We start from the raw sequence: 21,019 nt of genomic DNA, 5'->3' as shown, positions 1-21,019 counted from the left end.
AGCAATATGGGTGAAGGAGTTCATCACCGACCTAGGAGTCATACCCAATGCGTCGGGGCCAATCAAACTCTTTTGTGACAACACTAGGGCTATTGCACTTGCCAAGGAGCCCAGGTTTCACAAGAAGACAAGGCACATCAAGCGTCGCTTCAAATCCATTCGTGAAAATGTTCAAGATGGAGACATAGAGATTTGTAAAGTACATACGGACCTGAATATAGCAGATCCGTTGACTAAACCTCTCCCTACGGCAAAACATGATCAACACCAGAATTCCATGGGTGTTCAATTCATCACAATGTAACTAGATTATTGACTCTAGTGCAAGTGGGAGACTGTTGGAAATATGCCCTAGAGGCAATAATAAAAGTATTATTATTATATTTCTTTGATCATGATAATTGTCTTTATTCATGCTATAACTGTATTATCCGGAAATCGTAATACACATGTGAATACATAGACCATAATATGTCCCTAGTAAGCCTCTAGTTGACTAGCTCGTTGATCAACAGATAGTCATGGTTTCCTGGCTATGGACATTGGATGTCATTGATAACGGGATCACATCATTAGGAGAATGATGTGATGGACAAGACCTAATCCTAAGCATAGCACAAGATCGTGTAGTTCGTTTGCTAGAGCTTTTCCAATGTCAAGTATCTTTTCCTTTGACCATGAGATCGTGTAACTCCCGGATACCGTAGGAGTGCTTTGGGTGTACCAAACGTCACAACGTAACTAGGTGACTATAAAGGTGCACTACAGGTATTTCCGAAAGTGTCTGTTGGGTTGACACGGATCGAGACTGGGATTTGTCACTCCATATAACGGAGAGGTATCACTGGGCCCACTCGGTAATGCATCATCATTATGAGCTCAAGGTGACCAAGTGGTTGATCAAGGAATCATGCATTACGGTACGAGTAAAGTGACTTGCCGGTAACGAGACTGAACAAGGTATTGGGATACCGACGATCGAGTCTCGGGCAAGTAACATACCGATTGACAAAGGGAATTGTATACGGGGTTGTTTAATCCTCGACATCGTGGTTCATCCGATGAGATCATCGTGGAGCATGTGGGAGCCAACATGGGTATCCATATCCCGCTGTTGGTTATTGACCGGAGAGTCGTCCCGGTCATGTCTGCTTGTCTCCCGAACCCGTAGGGTCTACACACTTAAGGTTCGGTGACGCTAGGGTTGTGAAGATATGTATATGCAGTAACCCGAATGTTGTTTGGAGTCCCGGATGAGATCCCGGACGTCACGAGGAGTTCCGGAATGGTCCGGAGGTAAAGAATTATATATAGGAAGTGCTGTTTCGGCCATCGGGACAAGTTTCGGGGTTATCGGTATTGTACCGGGACCACCGGAAGGGTCCCGGGGGTCCACCGGGTGGGGCCACCTGTCCCGGGGGGCCACATGGGCTGTAGGGGGTGCGCCTTGGCCTAGATGGGCCAAGGGCACCAGCCCCAAAAGCCCATGCGCCTAGGGTTCCACTTAAGGGAAGAGTCCCAATGGTGGAAGGCACCTCTAGGTGCCTTGGGGGGGAGGGAAACCCCCTTGGCCGCCGCACCTAGGAGATTGGATCTCCTAGGCTGGCGCACCACCCCCCCTTGGCCCTCCTATATATAGTGGGGGAGAGGAGGGACTTGATAGACCAGCCCCTGGCGCCTCCCTCTCTCCCCGTTACGTCTCTCTCTCGTAGTATAGGCGAAGCCCTGCTACTGTGACGCCCTGCATCCACCACCACGCCGTCGTGCTGCTGGATCTTCATCAACCTCTCCTTCCCCCTTGCTGGATCAAGAAAGGAGGAGACGTCTCCCGTCCCGTACGTGTGTTGAACGCGGAGGCACCGTCCGTTCGGTGCTAGGATCTCCGGTGATTTGATTCACGTCGTGTTCGACTACATCAACCCCGTTCTTCGAACGCTTCCGCTCGCGATCTACAAAGGTATGTAGATGCATCCGATCACTCGTTGCTAGATGAACTCCTAGATGGATCTTGGTGAAACGAGTAGGAAAATTTTTGATTTCTGCAATGTTCCCCAACAGTAATACCCTGCGTCCTGCTTAATTAATATTGATGAGTATAGGGGTTACAAGAGTTGATCTACCATGAGATCGTAATGGCTAAAACCCTAGAAGTCTAGCCTATATGATTATGATTGCCTCTACGGACTAAACCCTCCGGTTTATATAGACACCGGAGGGGACTAGGGTTGTACAAAGTCGGTTATAGAGAAAGGAATCTTCATATCCGAACACCAAGCTTGCCATCCACGCCAAGGAGAGTCCCATCCGGACACGGGTGAGAGAATCTTTGGTCTTGTATCTTCATAGCCCATCAGTCCGGCCCATGTCCAACAGGCCGGACGCCCGAGGACCCCTTAGTCCAGGACTCCCTCACCCGCTACTCTTGGAGCGGCGCGACTCGACCCGCTTCTCAGTGAGAAGGAGGCGGGAGAAGACCTCATGCGCCATCATGGGGGCCGAGTTGCCCCGCTCGTTGATGATCTCGACCAAGGCATCATACTCCTCGTCAAGACCATTGAAAATGAAGGAGTTGAACTCAGAGTCGGTGAGCGGCTGTCCGATGGAGGCCAACGTGTCGGCAAGGCCCTTGACCTTGTTGTAGAACTCAGTGGCCATGGAGTCAAGCTTTTCACACTCCCCTAGTTGACGACAGAGCATAGAGACACCGGCCTGCGACTGCGCTGCAAATGAGCACTCAAGGATAGTCCATGCCTCATGAGACGTCTTGGCGAAGACAATGAGGCCGGCAACAGCCGGAGTGAGCGACCCCTGGATGGAGGAGAGGTGCGCCTGATCCTGCCATGTCCAAACACGATGCGCCGGGTTGTAGACCGGGCCGTGCACGCTATGTACCAGCGCAGGGGACAGGGAAGGGAGCCGTCGACGTAGCCAAGCAGGTAGTGGCTCCCAAGGAGCGGGAGGACCTGCGCACGCCAGAAGATGTAGTTGTCCGATGACAACTTGATGGTGATGAGGTTGCCGAAGTGAAACGGCGGCGGCAGGGAGCCCATGGAGTAGGCTGCCGGGGGCGAATACGCCATAGGGGCAGAGACCACGGGTGCAGCCGCAGTAGCCACGGGAATGGGCGCTGCGGTAGTCGGGCCCGATGCGGCGAGGCCAGCCATCAGGGCCGACGTGGATGCCAACAGCGTGAAGGGCAGGACATCATCGAACGGAGCAACCGCACCCAATGGGGCGACCGCTGTAGCGCCAGTGGAGGCGGGCGACGAGGCACCCGTCGTGGCGCCGGAGGTGTGAACCACCGGCGCATGGCCCGACGACGAGGAGAAAAAGGAGCCGACACTCCTCGTCCCGATTGGGAGCGACGCAGCCGTGGCGGAGTCAAGTGGACGGGAGAGGAGGGCCGCGAGGGAGGCCAGCAGGTAGCTGGCCGTGGAGGAGCCGGAGGCGGTGACGCCCGACAAGGCGGCCGCGGCGCGATCAGCAAGGGCGGTGGCGGCGGCGTGTAGGGTTTAGGCGGAAGCGATTTGACCTAGTGTGATACCATGTAAGACAATAGGTTTGGGGGAACCGGCTCAACCCTCTAGGAGTGGCCTATCACATATATATAATGAAGGGGTACAACGTTACATTATACGTACACATATACGGGAACTATACAGTCTAACATATACTCTAGAACAGCACAAGTTTTGTAAAATGCATGTGTAAGTTTTATCATCCTTTATTTTAAATTTTCTTTCTTCACTTTCTTCCTCTTATAAGATAATAACAATGCCTTTAATTCATTTATATTAGCATAACATTCTTACAATTGGGTATATCTAAGTTGCATGTTTTAATTTGGGGTAAGTCGATCTTCGGACTGTTGATTCTTTCGTCTAGATTCGTGCTGTCTTTTTCCCCCTAGTGTCCTTTCATGGCTTCTTGAGCTCAAATTTTGACTTGACCTTGTTCGCCGATTTTTCTTATTGGGCTTGAAGCCCGGTACTGGTTGGCTGCTTTTTTCTGTCTCATGCATTTATGTTTGTGTATACTTACAAACAAAAACAAAAATATAAATATAAATATAAATCTCACGCGCACCCTGTATGACTAGAAAATTCAAAAAAAAATAAAACTAAACATATAAATTTGTGTAACATGCATAGTCGACTGGTATATTGAAGTTAAGAAATTACATATGCGGTATTTTGGAAAATAATGGCATTTTCTTTACTAAGAATACCGCGGGTGCCATTTCTTCACAAAACTTCACTTATGAGTAGAATGGTCAACCAAGTTTGATACCCCAAAAATTCAGAATTTTTGAATCCCTTTAATATTTTTTTGAATTTACTATTCATGTAGATGCGTGTGGAACCATGTTCACCTTCGTATTTTCTGCAAAAAATATGCTATTATATGCTTATTTATTTTTATTTCACTTTCTTTCTCATTTTAAGGATAATACCAATTCTAGTAATTCATTCATTCTTACAATACTTATTTTTTGTGAAAATTTCACTATTACATGCTTTATTCTTGCATATTACAAAATCCAAAAATATCGTAAATTGTATGTAAATTTTGCCATTATTTGTTTATTTTTTTCCCCATTTCCTCTCTTCTTAAAGGATAATATTAATGCCACTAATTTATTCTTCCGAAGAAAACTTATTTTTTTCAGTATTTCTTTTGTTCATTTACTTTCATCTTTGTCTTGAATCTTACTAGTATTGGATTAGTTTATTTTATGTTTCAGGCAAAGTTTTGTGGTTGCAACGTGTCGAGAGTTCCTCTAGAAAATCGACTGACCATATTGGTACAAGTTGATTTTGATTCTATTGCACTGGGAAAAAGATCAACTTGGCCAAATTGTTTTTTAAGCGACTTGTCCCAAGCTGATCCCTTTATTTTAGTATGTCTTTATTTACTGAGAAAAATGAAACACGAAAATATGTTTTTTTTCTTGTGTGTGCTAATCTTTATTGCTCCATTTTATCATTGTTGCTTAGATGTTTTTTCGCCATTGAATTATCTCCCATATTTTATGCATGTGGTAACGGTTTGGTGCTGCAATCGTGTGATGCTACTTCATTTCCTGTTTCCAAGCTACAATCAAGTTTATTTTTAACCGGTTTACTTGGATCATGATTTTTACCCGCAAAAAAAGATCATATTTTTTTATAAAAGATGCACTAGTTTAGATTCGTTCTTGCAAACAATACATAGCGTGCTGTTTTGGATTGAATCTGAAGTACAGTGTGTTGTTGCAAACAATACATTGCGTGCTGTTCTGGATTGAATCTGAAGTACAGTGTGTCCCTTTCTTTCTGTTCTCCTCCACATGTTATTTGCATCATCATCATCATGTAACAAAGCACATTTCGACCGGGATTGCATGCTTGGTTTCTTCTTTCTGATCAATTCGTTTATTGGCAGTATAAGACATAGTCACTTGCTCAAGGAAGTGATCAATGAACAGAACAGAGCACTCCCGCCAAAAAAGGGCAGAGTAGAGCAGCACCACAGGCTACATGGGGTCCACACTTTGGAATGTATCTGGTGCATCCACACTTGTGATGCTATCGGTGCATCCGATGCTGTAGAACCTTTTGAATATCTAAAAAAAGATCTAGCACATGGACACAACATCAATGTACGTCTTCACAAAATTGCATATCAAAATTTGAAACATTTATTGAGATACAAAATGGACAACTTTGACATCGGTGTGATAATGGGCCAGTGTAAAACGCAACTTATGTTATGTACGATCCAATATTGAATTTGTCTTTTTTAAGCGATGTTTCAAATTTTGAGCTCAATTGGTGTGAAAAAAAAATAGTACTCCCTTCGTTTCTGAATATAAATCTTTTTAGACATTTCAAATGAACAACAACATACGAATATATGTAGATATATTTTAGAATGTTGATTCACTTGTTTTGCTTTGTATATAGTTACTTGTTGAAATCTCTAGAAAGACTTATATTTGGGAACGGAGAGAGTAGATCACAAGCATAGGTGCAGTGATATTCTCCCGGTCCACACGATCTCATGCATGAGTGGTTCGGAGAGCGGGGAGAGAAGCTTCTTGTCCTGTTATAAAAAGTGACTGAACGTAAATACAGACTCGTCAAATGGGATATTATTTGTCGACCAAAAGACCAAGGGGGTCTTGGCATTGAAAATCTTGAAGTCAAGAACAGATGTCTTCTCAGCAAGTGGCTGTATAAACTATCTGTAGAGACTGAGGCCACATGGGCGCAGATTCTCCGTAGTAAGTATCTTCATTCCAAAACTTTATCCCAAGTGACAGCGAGGCCGATGGACTTGCCTTTTTGGAAAGGACTCATGAGAGTCAAATCAGCCTTTTTCAACAGGACAAAGTTTATAATTGGAAATGGCGCCAACACGCGTTTCTGGGAGGATACTTGGCTAGGAGAGACACCCCTCGCGCTTCAATACCCGTATATTTAAAGTATTGTTCAACGTCGAGATGCTTACGTTGCAACGGTACTTCAGTCCATCCCCCTTAACATTCAATTCAGGAGGATGCTAGCGGGTAATCGTTGGGAAGCGTGGCTCCATTTAGTGGGTAGACTGGTGGAGATTCAGTTGTTTCAACAGCCGGATCAGTTGCGCTGGAAGCTTACTAGGACTGGGGAGTTTACAGTTAAATCAATGTATCTCGGTGTTATCAATTCTAGCTCCATTCCCAGTTCCAAATATGTTTGAAAAGTCAAAGTTCCTTTGAAAATTAAAGTGTTTATGTGGTTTGTACATAAACAAGTCATCTTAACTAAGGATAATCTGACAAAGCGTAACTGGACAGGACCTACTAGATGTAGTTTTTGTGATCGGGAGGAAACCATCAATCACCTTTTTCTTAATTGCCCGTTGGCCAAGGTTCTATGGCGGACGGTGCACATAGCTTTTAACATTACTTCTTCGAATTCTGTCAGCACGTTATTTGGAACGTGGCTTAACGGGATAGAGTCCGAAACAGCGAGACACATTCGCGTAGGAGTATGTGCTTTATTGTGGGCAGTCTGGAACTGCAGAAATGATTTGGTTTTTAACAGAACAACAAATATTCGTTTTTTGTAGGTTATCTTCCGTGCCACTGCGTTGATCCGTATGTGGTCGCTACTCACTCTGATGGAGGCCAGGTAGCGTTTGGTTACTGGATCTATCCGGTGAGAGATGGTAGCACGGGATATCTTCAACCGGTTTGAATGACGGTCATGTAATAGGATAGACAATTAGTTTTCCTATCTTTCTAATGACAGCCGGTTGTGACTTTGTGGCTACTTTTTTATAGGCTCTTTGTGAGTTTTTTTTTACTTTTTTTCAGACTATAAAACCTTATTGAACATATTTGTTTTTTTATAAAGTTTGCCATATACATCGTTCTGATGCAGAGGCCGGGGAGCTTCCCCCCCCCTTCCCCCCCCCCCCCCCCCCCCCCCTCGGAAAAAAGAGAAAAAAAACGTAAAAATATACTGATATATACCCTATCCCGTGCATTTTCCACTCACTTATAATCTTTGGTACACTTCTTTACCCACAGGATAATCTCACGGAGCTCCAACTTAACATAATGCCGCGTTATTATAGCTACTCCTATACACTAATGCTTACCACAAGCTAGCTACATCGTCCGTGCTGACCGATTAACTACAAAGCAGAGCAGTACAACTACAAACAAGCGACTCACCGCGCGGCGATCTCGCCGCTGCCATCCACGGACACGCTCTCGCCGGAGTAGTCCGCGAAGTACTCGTCCGCCCTGGACAGGGTGTAGGCCACGTCCACCATGCTCGGCCGCTTGGCCGGGTCCCGCTGCAGGCACGCCCTGGCCACGCCCATGACGGTGGCCACGCTCCCCGGCGGGCAGTTCTGGTCGGCGAGCACGGGGTCCATCCACGCGGCCGCGCGCGCCTCCAGCCGGTCCTCCCGGCCGCGGAACACCCTCTCCTCCGCGTCGGCCAGCAGCAGCTCGCCGCCGTCGCCGGCGGCCTCGCGGCCGGAGACGAGCTCGAGTAGGACGACGCCGTAGGCGAAGACGTCCATCTTGGTGGTGACGAGGCCGTCGACGAGGTACTCGGGCGCGATGTAGCCCTGCGTGCCCACGATGTGGGTGGTGACCGCGTTGTGGCCGGTCTTGGCGAGGCCGAAGTTGGCGATCTTGGCGCGCATGCGGGCGTCCAGGAGCACGTTGCTGCTCTTGACGTCCTTGTGCACCACGCGCGGCCAGGTGTGCTCGTGGATGTACTGGAGGCCGTGGGCGAGATCCAGCGCGATGTGGAGCCGCGTGCGCCAGTCCAGCCGCCGCGCCCGCGGGCGGTCCAGCAGGCACAGGTCCAGGGACCCGTTCTCCACGTACTCGTACACCAGGAAGCAGTCGCCCGTCGCCGTGTTGATGCAGAACCCCTCCAGCTTCACCAGGTTGCTGTGGTTCACCTGAAAGAGCGACGAAAATGTAATGTTAAAAACGCTCTTATATTATGAGACGAAGGAAGTGGTATTTACGATCTGTTTTAACCATGCAGTACGTAGTACTTTCTGTATATTTGTTGCACTCTTACTGGTACTACTAGTACATGGCAATGAGCAGATTCGGCATTGGTGCAAGCTTGCGCGTGGTGTGATTGCTCGTTGTTTTCTTCCGCGCTACGGTCCCTATCTCGCGAGTAGAATGCTTGACTTGCTTGTCATATCCTTTTCTTGGGTGGTTGAAGCTTGAGCTTGGTGATGCAGTCTTGGAATGTGATCAAAGTCATTGAGCTAGACACGTAGTCAATGCACCCATCGTACGTGTCATCTTGTGCGAAAGCAGCCTTTGTTGACAAAATGTTTCAGTCACGTTTGTGATCGGCGTGCCAAGACTCATGTGAGTGAGTAAGCTGATGGTAGCAATTTGTGGGTCCAGGGCGGAACGTGTGAGCTCGGGTTCATATTCGAGTACATTGTACATAGTCACCCGGATCTATCTAGACGCACTTGAATCAATGAATGCGCAGACTGAGGCGGTGAGGGTAGAAAGAGTGGGAGATATCCAGTGATGGCATGTCTCGAAACTCAAATTTAGAAGTTTTCAAATTTTCCAAAAGCATGTGTGAAATTGGCTTTTCATATATCCTTTTCGAATTTGTCCTTCAATTTTTTATGGATTATAGGCACATATCTTGTGAACATTCACAAAAAACTTAAAATTTTCTGAAAACTTACAAAATTGAAGTTTGAGATGCGATATCAAAGGTATCATGTGAAGTTTGATATCACCTAATATTTTACCGAGAAAGGGTTTCCATGAAACTAGAGCCTATTTCCCCCTTTTGTTTTCTTGAAACACCAACCCCTCCCCCCTTCCCCTCCGGGCATGTCACCGGACGAAGCAGGGATAGAGGGGACGCTAGGTTTATTCTCCCTCCGTCCCAACATAAGTGTCTCAACTCTAGTACAACTTTGTAGACATTTATTTTGAAACGAAGGGAGTACAAAGTAGATCTAGGTTTAGGTTTGTCCCGGTACGGCGATATGCCGCCATAGAGCTTCATCCCAATTCTTGCTAGCGGCATCGGGTGACTGCTTGGCTCCTTCTTCTACTTCGTCCATGAGTGAAAAGATGGGTGAAATCGTAGCAAGCATATAGATGACTCACGGCTAATACGAGCCTTTGGATCTTCATCCTATGGTCCGGAAATCTGACCGTTTGCAAGTAGGCAGACGACAACTGATAAATTGACCGCTCTAATAAAGAAATAACGAGGATTTATGGACGCATCTCCTTGGAATTATTTCAAGTCCAAGTACATTGGCACCACTGCCAAGTGCCAACCGAACGGTGGGCCGTGCAGAACCAGCTCGATGAATCTGACGGCACTTGCATAGTGACAGGTCCAAAAAAATTATTTCTTGTCTCCACTACTATCGTTATTGCAGGCACGGTTCAATTGACCCGCTTAAAATTTTAAGATGCGCTTGTATTTGTACACAAACGAAAAGAAGACAGTTTGTGAGATAACGTCATTGTACTCCGAAATGTAACAAGTACTCCCTTCGTAAACTAATATAAGAGTATTTAGAATACTAGAATAGTGATCTAAAAGCTTTTATATTAGTTTACAGAGGGAGTATAAAATACCTGCACTACTTCTTCATCGTGTGCTTGTCCAATTAACAGAGACTTCTGTGTTTTTTCACTAAGTATTGAACATAAGTGCTCTCCTTTGTTTAGTTAATCTACAAGCAATAGCGTGTACTATAAAATTGTTATGTCCCCATCAGTGATTTGTATATTTGTGGTGGATGAACACTGACCATCTGAGTGGCGATCATCATTTCTTTGTTTAGCGGGAAATTACTACCAAAGCATAATTAACTAACACTAGAACTTGAAAAGAGTTCAGTGTGAGCTCCCACGAAATGTTAATTAAGTTTTGGAAGGAAATGGGCGTACCTTCTGCAGGATCTTGAGCTCCTCGCAGGCATCCCACTTCATCTTCTTCACGGCGAAGACCTCGCCGCCGATGTTGGCCTTGTACACGCTGCCCTGGATGAGGTGCGCGTCGTCGAACCCGTCGGTGCCGCGCTCCAGCTCCTCCACCTTGAACACCCTGTACTTGTCCAGCCACTCGGATATGTCACTCACTAGGAATCTCTCCCCTCCCACGCCGCCGGAGCCGGACGCGCTCTTGCCAGACCTGCCGCCCTCGCCGCCCTCGCCGCTCGCCACCGCGTCCCCTCGCCGCCCCGTCGCCTTGAGCCGCCTCCACAGGCAGCCCAGCAGCAGCAGCTGCAGCAGCCAAAGCCCGCCGACCACGCCCAACCCGACGGCCAGCCCGGTGACCACCCCGCCTCGGTTGTCGGCCACGTCGCTTGGGCCGGGCGTCGCGGTAGGCGGCGGGGACGGCGGCGTGGCCGGCACGTCGTTGCGGGTCACGATTGGCGGCAGCCACTGCGGCACCTTCCGACGGAGCGGCACTAGTATCTCGGAGAATAGCTGCGTGCCCCGCTCGGGGCCGTTGAGGGAGACGAGGGACTGCGCGTCGACGGCGAAGGCGGCGGCGATGGAGGCGTAGGTGTCGCCCTGCTGCATCACGTAGGTGACGAGCGCGGTGGCGTTCTGGGCGGCGGTGGGGCACTGGCAGAAGATGGGGAACGTGACCATGTCGCCGACCTCGAGCTTGGTGGGCACCACCGTGGGGTTGACGCGCTCCACGGCCTGGTACTGCGTGAGGTTCTGCAGCTTGGTGACGGAGACGATCCAGAAGGTGTCGCCGGAGCTGATCTGGTACTGCGTGGGCGCGTAGGCGTTGGGCGAGCCGGAGGGGCAGCCGCACTGGAGCGGCACGAGCAGCGGCTGCCCCGCGGCCGGCGCGGCCGAGGTGGACAGGTTGTTGGCGTGCGCGAGCATGAAGCGGCTGACGCCGAAGAGGTCGCCCACCGCCGCGAGGTCGAGCGGCACCCCGGCGAAGCCTGCCCGGTACAGCGCGTAGGCCTGGCACGGGTAGGTGCCGTTGGCGGAGCAGTTGAACCCCTCCACGCTGGCCGGCGCCGGCGTGGCGCTCGCGTTCTGGGACCGCGCCGGGGAGGGGAGCGCGCACAGGCAGAGCAGCGTGGCCAGCAGCCGCCGCCGCGTCAGGGGCATCATCATGGCTTGCGCCGCGGACCGGAGGGTGAATGGACGGGGTTTGGGGTGGTGGTGGTGGTGGCTCGCGGGTGGCAGCTCGGGGGTGACATATGCCGGAGGACGATGGTGTCGAGCTGCTCCGGCGGCCGTTGTCGTGAGCGGCGGATGCGTCGGGTGTGGGCGTGGGTGCGGTTGCGGCCGCCTGCCTGCGCTCGTCGGGTTCCGGGGCATCTTTCTCCGGCCGGTGTTTTGACTCTTGACCCGTGCGGGGCGTGTCCGATATGACGCCTTCGCGTTCTCGTGTGGATCCGACGGGGTTCCTCCACTCCGGTCGCCGTCACGGTCAGATGAGGTTTGCTTTTCCAAATTGCGCTTCGACTAGCAACAAGATTTGTCCGCCGGACCCGGTCGATGGCTGTACGGGGTGAGGAGGAAACGTGCTTGGACTTTGGAGATGCGGCACTACGTGTCGCGCTCCGTCTGTTGTTCGTGAAAGAAGGGGCGGGCCGCTGCCCGACGATCAAAATTCTGACGGTATGAACCACTCTAGGAGGGCATCTTCGATCCCAATCCACAATTTTTCTTTCGCATCCCAGAGACCAGTTCATGAATACGGATGCAGAAGACCGTCATTCAAACATAGTCGCATAAATTTCAACCCATATTTTAACTAATCAGACGAAATTCATATAAACCGACCGATATTCATTAAAGTTCGGATAGAAAATAGCATAAATTATTCATACATGTAATACAAATTAAGTCTAGTACAACAAGGTCTTAAATTCGACCAGATCCCGAATGTCCAACAAATTTTCATGAACGAATTATGTCGTCTCACACATACTTCCTTTTTAGCTTCATCCAACAGTGTGTGCACGTAAATGACCGTCCCTCTGTCCTGTGGTACACCACGGCAGCGCGTGCGGGCTACATATAATGTATAGACCAACATTGAGTGAATGAATCAATCAACAAGTTGAGCAATAGGAAGTAAAATTTATGATCTCGTCCTCTGCTGCGTGCAATGGCCACCTTGCCTCGAGTTGATAAACCACGTCGCAAAACTTGGTGACGCTGATTTGGATAACTTGCCAGCGATACGACAACGACCTCGCATTGCGTGATTGAATTGTGTACATGTCGTAGGACACTATGTGCTTTCGTGCGTGAAACATTTCATGCACTTGCTCCCAAAGGGGCTCCTCTCTGCTCCTGCCTAGGAAATCCGCGGATACAACCAGCCACGCATCGCACAACAACTCATCCTTCATGTTCGGGTAGCTCACCATCCTTCTTACTCTAAAAAATGACATACCATTTGAAAATAAGCTCAATGGCATTTGACCGAACACATGTCGGACGTGGTTTCCGCCATGGAGGTCATCAATAGGGGGCGGAGTGTACCTGGGTACAAACGGCTCTAGGATGGAAAGTCTGTTGTACGGCGAGCAGACGTGTCGGTGCTGGTTGCGGACGTCTGGCAATGCCTCTGTGGCGGCCAGAGACGTAGAACGGCTGCGGAGGTGGAGGGTGCGGATGCAAAGTAAGGGGGAAAGGGCGGAGTGAAAGAAAATGGGATCGGGAGGGGAGATTGGGTGGACAGGGTGTCGGTGTCCTGCATTTCGGGTGTCCGGACTCCCGCCAACCTCCCTCACTTGTCTTCAATTTGTGGGAGAAAACACGTCCGGACCTCCCCTGAAACCGACACAGGCCCGCGTTGGATGACTTTACGATCTGGGTAGTGCAGTCCGGATGGATGCGGTCGATTTACGAGTCCGCCTTGAAAATGCTCAGAGAAGGTTTTTGTCGTATGATTGGGTTAAGAAAATCACGACCCTCTCTTATGCATCCGCCGATCATGGAATTGGCTTCTGGAATGTAAGAAGGAATCATGCACAAGTGTGGTGTGTATGAGTCGAGACCCCCCATGGTGAGGACGATGGCCCCGCCCCAGCCCCCACCTCTATGGTGGTCGACGACCTTCTCCTTGGCATTCCTCGACGGTAGAACAAGATGGCGCCCTGACACCCTCTTCCTTAATTAACCGGGCAAGTTTTTCTTTCTATAACAACTTTGTTGAAGATGTGGACTTTTTTTAAACGTGAACATCTTTTCAAATTTGTGAACATATTTTGAGAATGCAAATATTTTCTTAAATTTTAATGTTTTTGAAACCATAACAGTTTTTTCACATCTATGAACATTTTCTGAACAACGAGAACATTTCTTGATATTGTGAACATTTTTCTGAACATGTGACCATTTATTAGAAATCCAAATATTTTTCAAACTTGGAAACATTCTTTGAAAATGTGGATTTTCTGTTCAAATTCCATTATTAAAACACGAAATTGTTTACAAATTTGCGAACATTTTTTGAAAAACAAGACATTTTATAAAATATGAAATTTTTATGAAAATTTCTGAATTTTGGAAAAGGTAAAAGAAGCGGCAAAACTAGTACAGAAATTTATAGAATAAGAAAAACAATTCAGGTACCTTCTAGAAGGTTCTAAAAACCAGCAGGATCCTTCCCAAAACCGGAACATGTGGTACGCTTGCTACCTAAAATGGGCACCCCACCAAACAACACACAACCAATCGCCCCCTCGTATATGGGCTAGCCCATATTAGCAATTTTTACCTGCCCTTTCTCCCACCAGTTTTGAGAAGGTTCACCTTTCCTGAATCGATATTCTTTATTATGTGTTTTTTCTTTCGGTTTTGTCATTTCTTCTTCTCTCATTCTTTTCCTTTATATTTACCTTTCCTTTTTTCTTTTTGTTCTCACTAATTTTAAATTCAGAAATTTGTCTGAAACTCTGTAATAATTTACAAATTTTGGAGCAAATATTTGAAATTCCAAATATTATTTCAATTTGTAAATATGTTTAAAACTTTGGAATCAACTTGTTTCTACTCATCAGCATTTTTTGAATCTATGAACATCTTTGAAACTTAGGGAACAATTTTGGAAATTGACGAACATTTTTTTGGCCATAAAATTATTTGAATGCTGAGAAGAATTCTGGAAATTCGCAATTTTTTTAATCAGCTAACAGTTTTTAAATAGGCGACCTTTACTTGAATTTCCGGAATAATTTCTAAAATTTATGATTTTTTTAATTTGAGGAAATTTTCCGAATCGGCAAATGTTTTCCAAAATTCAAGAAAATTTTCCAAATTTCTCAAGTTTTTTTAAATTAGAACATTTTTGTGAAATTGTGAACATTTTTACGTATTTTCAAAAGAAAATAAATTTGGGATCATTTTTCAAAATCATGAAGATTTTTAGAAATCGCAGGAACATTTGTTAATTTGGTGAAATATTTTCAAATTTGGAAGAAAAAAGTCGTGAGCATTTTTTGGAATCCCTATTTATCTTCAAAATGCAATAAAAACAAAAACTAAGAATAAAACAGAAAAGAAAAGGGAAAAAAAGCAAAAGGAGAAAATATAGGGCACCCCCCGCCGCGAATGGGCCATCCCAAAAGTGTACGCGTGGGGCCAAGGGGAGCGTGTTTGCGCGTTTCGTGCTGCACCGTGCGTAAATATGAGATCCATGAAATCACTAATTAAGAAGTACTTCTTTGAAAGATCACTCCCACTTCTTCAGATCATGATAAGTGACGCACTGCATGCGCACCACTTGTCCTAAACAGGGAGTTTATTTTTTCTTTTTTCATACATTCGTTTAGTGAAAATGTTTTAACTCTTAAACTGTGCTTCAAATCTCGAACTATTTTGATCATTGGATTCCTTGTGTAGAGATCTTCAGAACTAGATCTCTGTTGATAGGTCCTGACAAACATTTCTTTTACAAAAAAAACCGGACTAAAAAACAGAACCAGGAGCATGTTTTTTTTCCTTTTTGATAGAAAATATGATGAAATTTTTTCAAACTTGATGATTTTTTTCCAAAATCGATGGAATTTGTCAAATTGAGTGAAATTTTTTCAAAACCAGTGAACTTTTCCTTCAAAACCAGTGAACTTTTTTCAAATTCGTTGAATTTTTTTCATTTTTGATGAACTTTTTCCAAATTGATGAACTTTTTTCAAAAATTGATCAACTTTTTCTGAAATTGAACGAACTGTTTTTCATTAGAAAAAATATACTTTTCCCCAAAAGAAATCAAATAACTCAAAAATCTAAGTGGTATAGTAAAAATTTCGTGCTGATTTGTTGCGTGCGCGAGATCGAATCCCCGTTCTGTCAATTTTTTGCATGCTTTTTTTTCGCGAATGACTCAGTTCCTGGGCCGAGCGTAAAATAGGCCCACAAAGGGCGTGCTGTAGGCGCCATTTGCACGTTCGGGCGCCTACAGCGCCGAGTAGGAGCTCCCTAGTTGAGGAGCGCTCGTTCGGGAGCCTCCTCAAGGGTCATTTGGAGTGGGCCAAAGTGGTGGTGCGTTCTCAGCCGTCATCACGTGTCACGCTCTGTGTGCTCTTATCGGATTTTTTATTTTACTTTTTCGCACGCATTTTTGGCTTTTTAGATGCTTTTTTTGTTTTTTGGCTTTTCGGTTTTCCACCGGTGTGTCGTAACTTTTGTAAAAAAATGTTTTTGAAAAATAAATTTGTGAAAAAACGCATTTTCTTTTTTTCCCTTCCGCAGGAGGGACAATTTTGCTTCCGTGAGCTCTCGGAAACAAAAAAACTATATTTTCTTTTTTTCCTTTCGCCAGAAGCACGGTTTTTCTATTGCGAGAGACACAAATTTGCTTTCATGAAAGGCATGACAGTGCCTTTTAGGAAGCAAGAAAAACATATTTTTTTTCTTTCCTGAGAGGCATGGATTTACTTCTGCAAGAGACACGGCCGTACTTCTTGGAAACGAAAAAAACACATTTCTTTTCTGTAAGAGGCACGAATATAATAAGAGTGACCTTTGTAAAGCGTACTTCTTAATTTGTGATTTCGAGCAATCAGGTCTCTACTCTACCGAAGAGAATAAGACGCGCTCGTGCAGAACATAAAAAAAAGAAAAGCACAAAGAGCTAACATAGTCCTTACGCTCTATGTGTAAAAAGGCCTTTTTGAACAACAAAAAGTACGTCCAAACATTGAGCAACTCCACTACTCCCTCCGTTTCAGTTTACAAATCCTGCGCGTATACCTAAATTATTAATTTTATCATTCTAATATAAACTATATGACACAAAAATCATACGGTTTGAAAATAGAACATCTGAAGTTTATATTGATATATTTTTTGTGATATATGACTTGTATTAGGTTGGTCAAATTCACGACCTAGGGATATACGCACGCCCTATAAAAACATCTCTAACAATCGCGCTAAACAAGCACCGTGCCGCAAATTTGGCCATTTTAGCGCGCGCGCAACCGGTAGAGTGGCTCCAGCGGGCGCGCAATAACCGCGCGCGCGGCATATGGAGTTGGGCGCGCGGTCCGAATCGCCAACTCGCGCTATGTATTTGGGACGCCCGCTTCCGCGTTCGGCACACACGAGCGCTTGAGCCGCACTCTCTCCTCCTCGCCACCTTCGCCCTGTGCGCGCTGGCACCGGCGAACTGGACTCGATGGACGCACGCGCCGACACCCGCTCACCCCATCCTTTGTGTCATGAACTTGGCCAAATTATGATGTGTCTTTCGTTTGTGTCATGAACTTGGTTTGCATTTTGAACTTGGTTGGATGAACTTGTGGGCATGATTGTAAACTTGTGGGCATGAATTTTTATTCATCAACTTGTTTGTGTGAAATTTATATGCCATGTTCATTGCATTTTGAATGTTTAAAATCCATTTTATGTCCAAAATGCAATATATGGCAATGCCCCGGCGAGTCGCGCGCTTTGCATTTTTTGCGCGCTGCTGGAGCGGCGCGCGCGCTGCATTATAACGCGGCTGTTGGAGCCAGCGCTGCCGGCCGCGCCAAACCAGGAAAAGGGCGCGCGGCAAAGCAGCTTTTAGCACGCGGCGCGTTGAACGGCTATTGGAGATGCTCTAAACTGAGAGAGTGGGAGTAGAATTGTTCCGGATCGCCATAATAACCATTAGTAGAATTGTTCCGCAAAGTCGCTATATGGCTTCAGATCATCATAAGATGCTTCATAAACAAATTTTTTTAGGGGTGATACCAAGCTTTATTCAGAAAATTTCACAGTCTGTGGGATACAACGTTGGTCGTGGGATTGGTCAAACCACACATGACGATCCAGACCCAAAGAAAAAGCATGCTTGCCTAATCTATGTGCCTCACCATTAATGGCACCACACTCAAAAGTAAAACTACTACTAAACACAGGTAATAAGCTATTGATCTTTGCAATGATAGCATCATTTGGTCCCTTATCAGAATTGTTGAGACGTTCTTTGCGTCTGACGCCACTACCACATCATGGAGGTTCAAATCCTGTGCAAGGGCAAGAGCCTCCCTGCATGCAACTGTCTCCATAATGACCAGATCATCCATTTGCATCTCTGCCCATAAAATTACCATTTGCATCTCTACAAACCGCCGCTGCTGTCCCCCATGTTCCTGTCTGACAAGTTGCGTCAACATGGATTTTTGCAAAACCCCGTGGAGGGCATTTGGCGCGCTGGACGCTAGCATGCACTGGATTTGCCTCTTGTCTAGCGTTTTGTCGCGCTGGCTCTTTGATCATCTCAAGCTTGTCTATAAACCTGTAGATAAACCCGTACGTGCTCTGGGGGCTTTGGAAAATGCCCTCATGGATGGCTTTCCGACGCGCTGCCCATACAGCCCATAAGGTCACTGGTAGTTTAATAAATTGATCATGTGATAATAGCTCCATAAGGATAAAGAGCCATTGCTTCGCATTTGGTTCTGTAATGTCCGCTAGTCGTTGCAGCAGCTTGGCGCCATTGCTGGGGAGATCTACGCAAAGTCAAGACATACCAAGTACCCATCACAACTCTTATCCTTTGCGTTACATTATTTGCCATTTGCCTCTCGTTTTCCTCTCCCCCACTTCATCCTTGCCGTTTTATTCGCCTCTTTCCCATTTGTTTTCTTGTACCATGGCCGATTCAAAAAGGGCTAAGGGTTCTCTCCCGGGTTTTACCTTCGATAGTCCCTGTGTCCTCTCTAAGCTCATAAATAATGATGCTATGGAAAGACCTACCGGGGTTATCAATGAGAGTTTGAATAATTTCGATGAAGATGATCCCAGAATTTTTCGTTATTTACTTGATGAATCTTTGAAAGATGCTTGGGATAGGCTATTAAGAATTCGAGCTAGCTATGTGCTCCAATATCAAATTGAGGTTTACCTGAAAAGCTTTTATATTGGTTTACCCTCTTCTTTCAAGCAAGTTCTAGATTTTATCTTTAAAGAAGGTTTTCTTGAGGGGGATCCCATTGATACTTATGAAAAGATGAAAACTATATTTGGTCACCCCATGAGTGAGAAGGTTGAATCTACCTCTCTTTTGTGCTTTTACCAAAATGAAACTATCAAAGATATAAGGGCTAGCTTAGATGCCAATTTCCGTAACGTGCTTAATCTTTCTTCCACTATCAATGGCCATGTGCTATAGAAAAGAAATTTTCTATTTTCTTTCCTAATACCAAAGATGGCAGTACCTAGATCTATCCTCGCTTTTATGTCTAGCTAGGGGCGTTGAACGATAGCGCTTGTTGGGAGGCAACACAATTTTATATTCCTTGCTTTTTGTTCCTGTTTAGTAATAAATAATTTATCTAGCCTTTGTTTTGGTTGTGTTTTTGTGTTTAATTAGTGTTTGTGCCAAGTAGAACCATTGGGAAGACTTGGGGAAAGTCTTTTTGATCTTGCTGTAAAAAACAGAAACTTTAGCGCTCACGAGAATTGCTGCCATTTTTATTGGAGAGTGCTATTTAGTTAATTCTTTTTGAAGACGATTAATATATGAATTCCTCACGTCCAGCAATTTATTTTAGAATTTTTGGGGTTCCAGAAGTATTCGAAACCTACAGATTACTACTACAGACTGTTCTGTTTTTGACAGATTCTGTTTTTCGTGTGTTGTTTGCTTATTTTGATGAATCTATGGCTAGTAATAGAGTTTATGAACCATAGAAAAGTTGGAATACAGTAGGTTTAACACCAATATAAATAAATAATGAGTTCATTACAGTACCTTGAAGTGGTGTTTTGTTTTCTTTCGCTAACGGAGCTCACGAGATTTTCTGTTAAGTTTTGTGTTGTGAAGTTTTCAAGTTTTGGGTAAAGATTTAATGAATTATGGAACAAGGAGTGGCAAGAGCCTAAGCTTGGGGATGCCCAAGGCACCCCAAGGTAAATCCAAGGACACCAAAAAGCCTAAGCTTGGGGATGGACCGGAAGGCATCCCCTCTTTTGTCTTCGTTCATCAGTAACTTTACTTGGAGCTATATTTTTATTTACCACATGATATGTGTTTTGCTTGGAGCGTCTTGTATGATTTGAGTCTTTTCTTTTTAGTTTACTACAATCATCCTTGCTGTACACACCTTTTTAGAGAGACACACATGAATCAGAATTTATTAGAATACTCGATGTGCTTCACTTATATCTTTTGAGCTATGTAGTTTTTGCTCTAGTGCTTCACTTATACCTTTTAGAGCATGGTGGTTGTTTTATTTTGTAGAAATAATTGATCTCTCATGCTTCAATTATATTATTTTGAGAGTCCTTTAGAACAACATGGTAATTTGATTTTAGGAATAATAAAAACTTTCATATAAGTGCATTGAATACTATGAGTAGTTTGATACTTGATAATTGTTTTGAGATATGGAGATGGTGATATTAGAGTCATGCTAGTTGAGTAGTTGTGAATTTGAGAAATACTTTTGTTGAAGTTTGTGATTCCCGTAGCATGCACGTATGGTGAACCGTTATGTGATGAAGTCGGAGCATGATTTATTTATTGATTGCCTTCCTTATGAGTGGCGGTCGGGGACGAGCGATGGTCTTTTCCTACCAATCTATTCCCCTAGGAGCATGCGCGTAGTACTTTGTTTCAATAACTAATAGATTTTTGCAATAAGTATGTGAGTTCTTTATGACTAATGTTGAGTCCATGGATTATACGCACCATCACCCTTCCACATTTGCTAGCATCTCTATTACCGTGCACTTTTCGCCGGTATCATACACCCACCATTTACCTTCCTCAAAACAGCCACCATACCTACCTATTATGGCATTTCCATAGCCATTCCGAGATATATTGCCATGCAACTTTCCACCGTTCCGTTTGTTATGACACACTTCATCATTCTCATATTGACATGCATGATCATGTAGTTGACATTGTATTTTTGGCAAAGCCACCGTTCATAATTTTTCATACATGTCACTCTTGATTCATTGCATATCCCGGTACACCGCCGGAGGCATTCACATAGAGTCATATTTTGTTCTAAGTATTGAGTTGTA

At 45.3% G+C, this 21,019-nt stretch overlaps 2 protein-coding genes across 2 annotated transcripts; both read right to left on the bottom strand.

Annotated features, from left to right (window-relative positions):
- Positions 1 to 2,409: 2,409 nt before the first annotated feature.
- On the bottom strand, positions 2,410 to 3,080 carry LOC147965735 (uncharacterized). The gene is made up of 2 exons (XM_087530580.1): positions 2,807 to 3,080; positions 2,410 to 2,720 (listed from the first exon to the last, which is right to left on the bottom strand). Exons 1-2 carry the CDS (start codon positions 3,078 to 3,080, stop codon positions 2,410 to 2,412), a joined length of 585 nt encoding a protein of 194 aa, XP_087386706.1.
- A 4,393-nt stretch (positions 3,081 to 7,473) lies between these two features.
- On the bottom strand, positions 7,474 to 12,013 carry LOC125514130 (serine/threonine receptor-like kinase NFP). Its single transcript, XM_048679399.2, has 2 exons — positions 10,451 to 12,013; positions 7,474 to 8,451 (listed from the first exon to the last, which is right to left on the bottom strand). The coding sequence occupies exons 1-2, from the start codon at positions 11,852 to 11,854 to the stop codon at positions 7,702 to 7,704; spliced, it is 2,154 nt and encodes a 717-aa protein (XP_048535356.1). The 5' UTR covers positions 11,855 to 12,013; the 3' UTR covers positions 7,474 to 7,701.
- Positions 12,014 to 21,019: the final 9,006 nt, after the last annotated feature.

Source organism: Triticum urartu, chromosome 6A, assembly GCF_056163025.1.
Source record: "Triticum urartu cultivar PI428250 chromosome 6A, HENAU_Tu73, whole genome shotgun sequence".
Lineage (NCBI taxonomy): Eukaryota > Viridiplantae > Streptophyta > Magnoliopsida > Poales > Poaceae > Triticum > Triticum urartu.
The sequence above is the reverse complement of the archived record's forward strand: the minus strand, read 5'-3'. Positions and strand labels throughout refer to the sequence as shown.

Excerpts from the sequence above, each read along its gene's own strand:
- LOC147965735 (XM_087530580.1), bottom strand. The coding sequence starts at position 3,080 with ATGGCGTATTCGCCCCCGGCAGCCTACTCCATGGGCTCCCTGCCGCCG. Across the intron at positions 2,721-2,806 it reads CACCTCTCCTCCATCCAGGG|CGCAGTCGCAGGCCGGTGTC; the intron begins GTCGCTCACTCC and ends GCTCATTTGCAG.
- LOC125514130 (XM_048679399.2), bottom strand. The coding sequence starts at position 11,854 with ATGCCCCGGAACCCGACGAGCGCAGGCAGGCGGCCGCAACCGCACCCA. Across the intron at positions 8,452-10,450 it reads AGCTCAAGATCCTGCAGAAG|GTGAACCACAGCAACCTGGT; the intron begins GTACGCCCATTT and ends TCGCTCTTTCAG.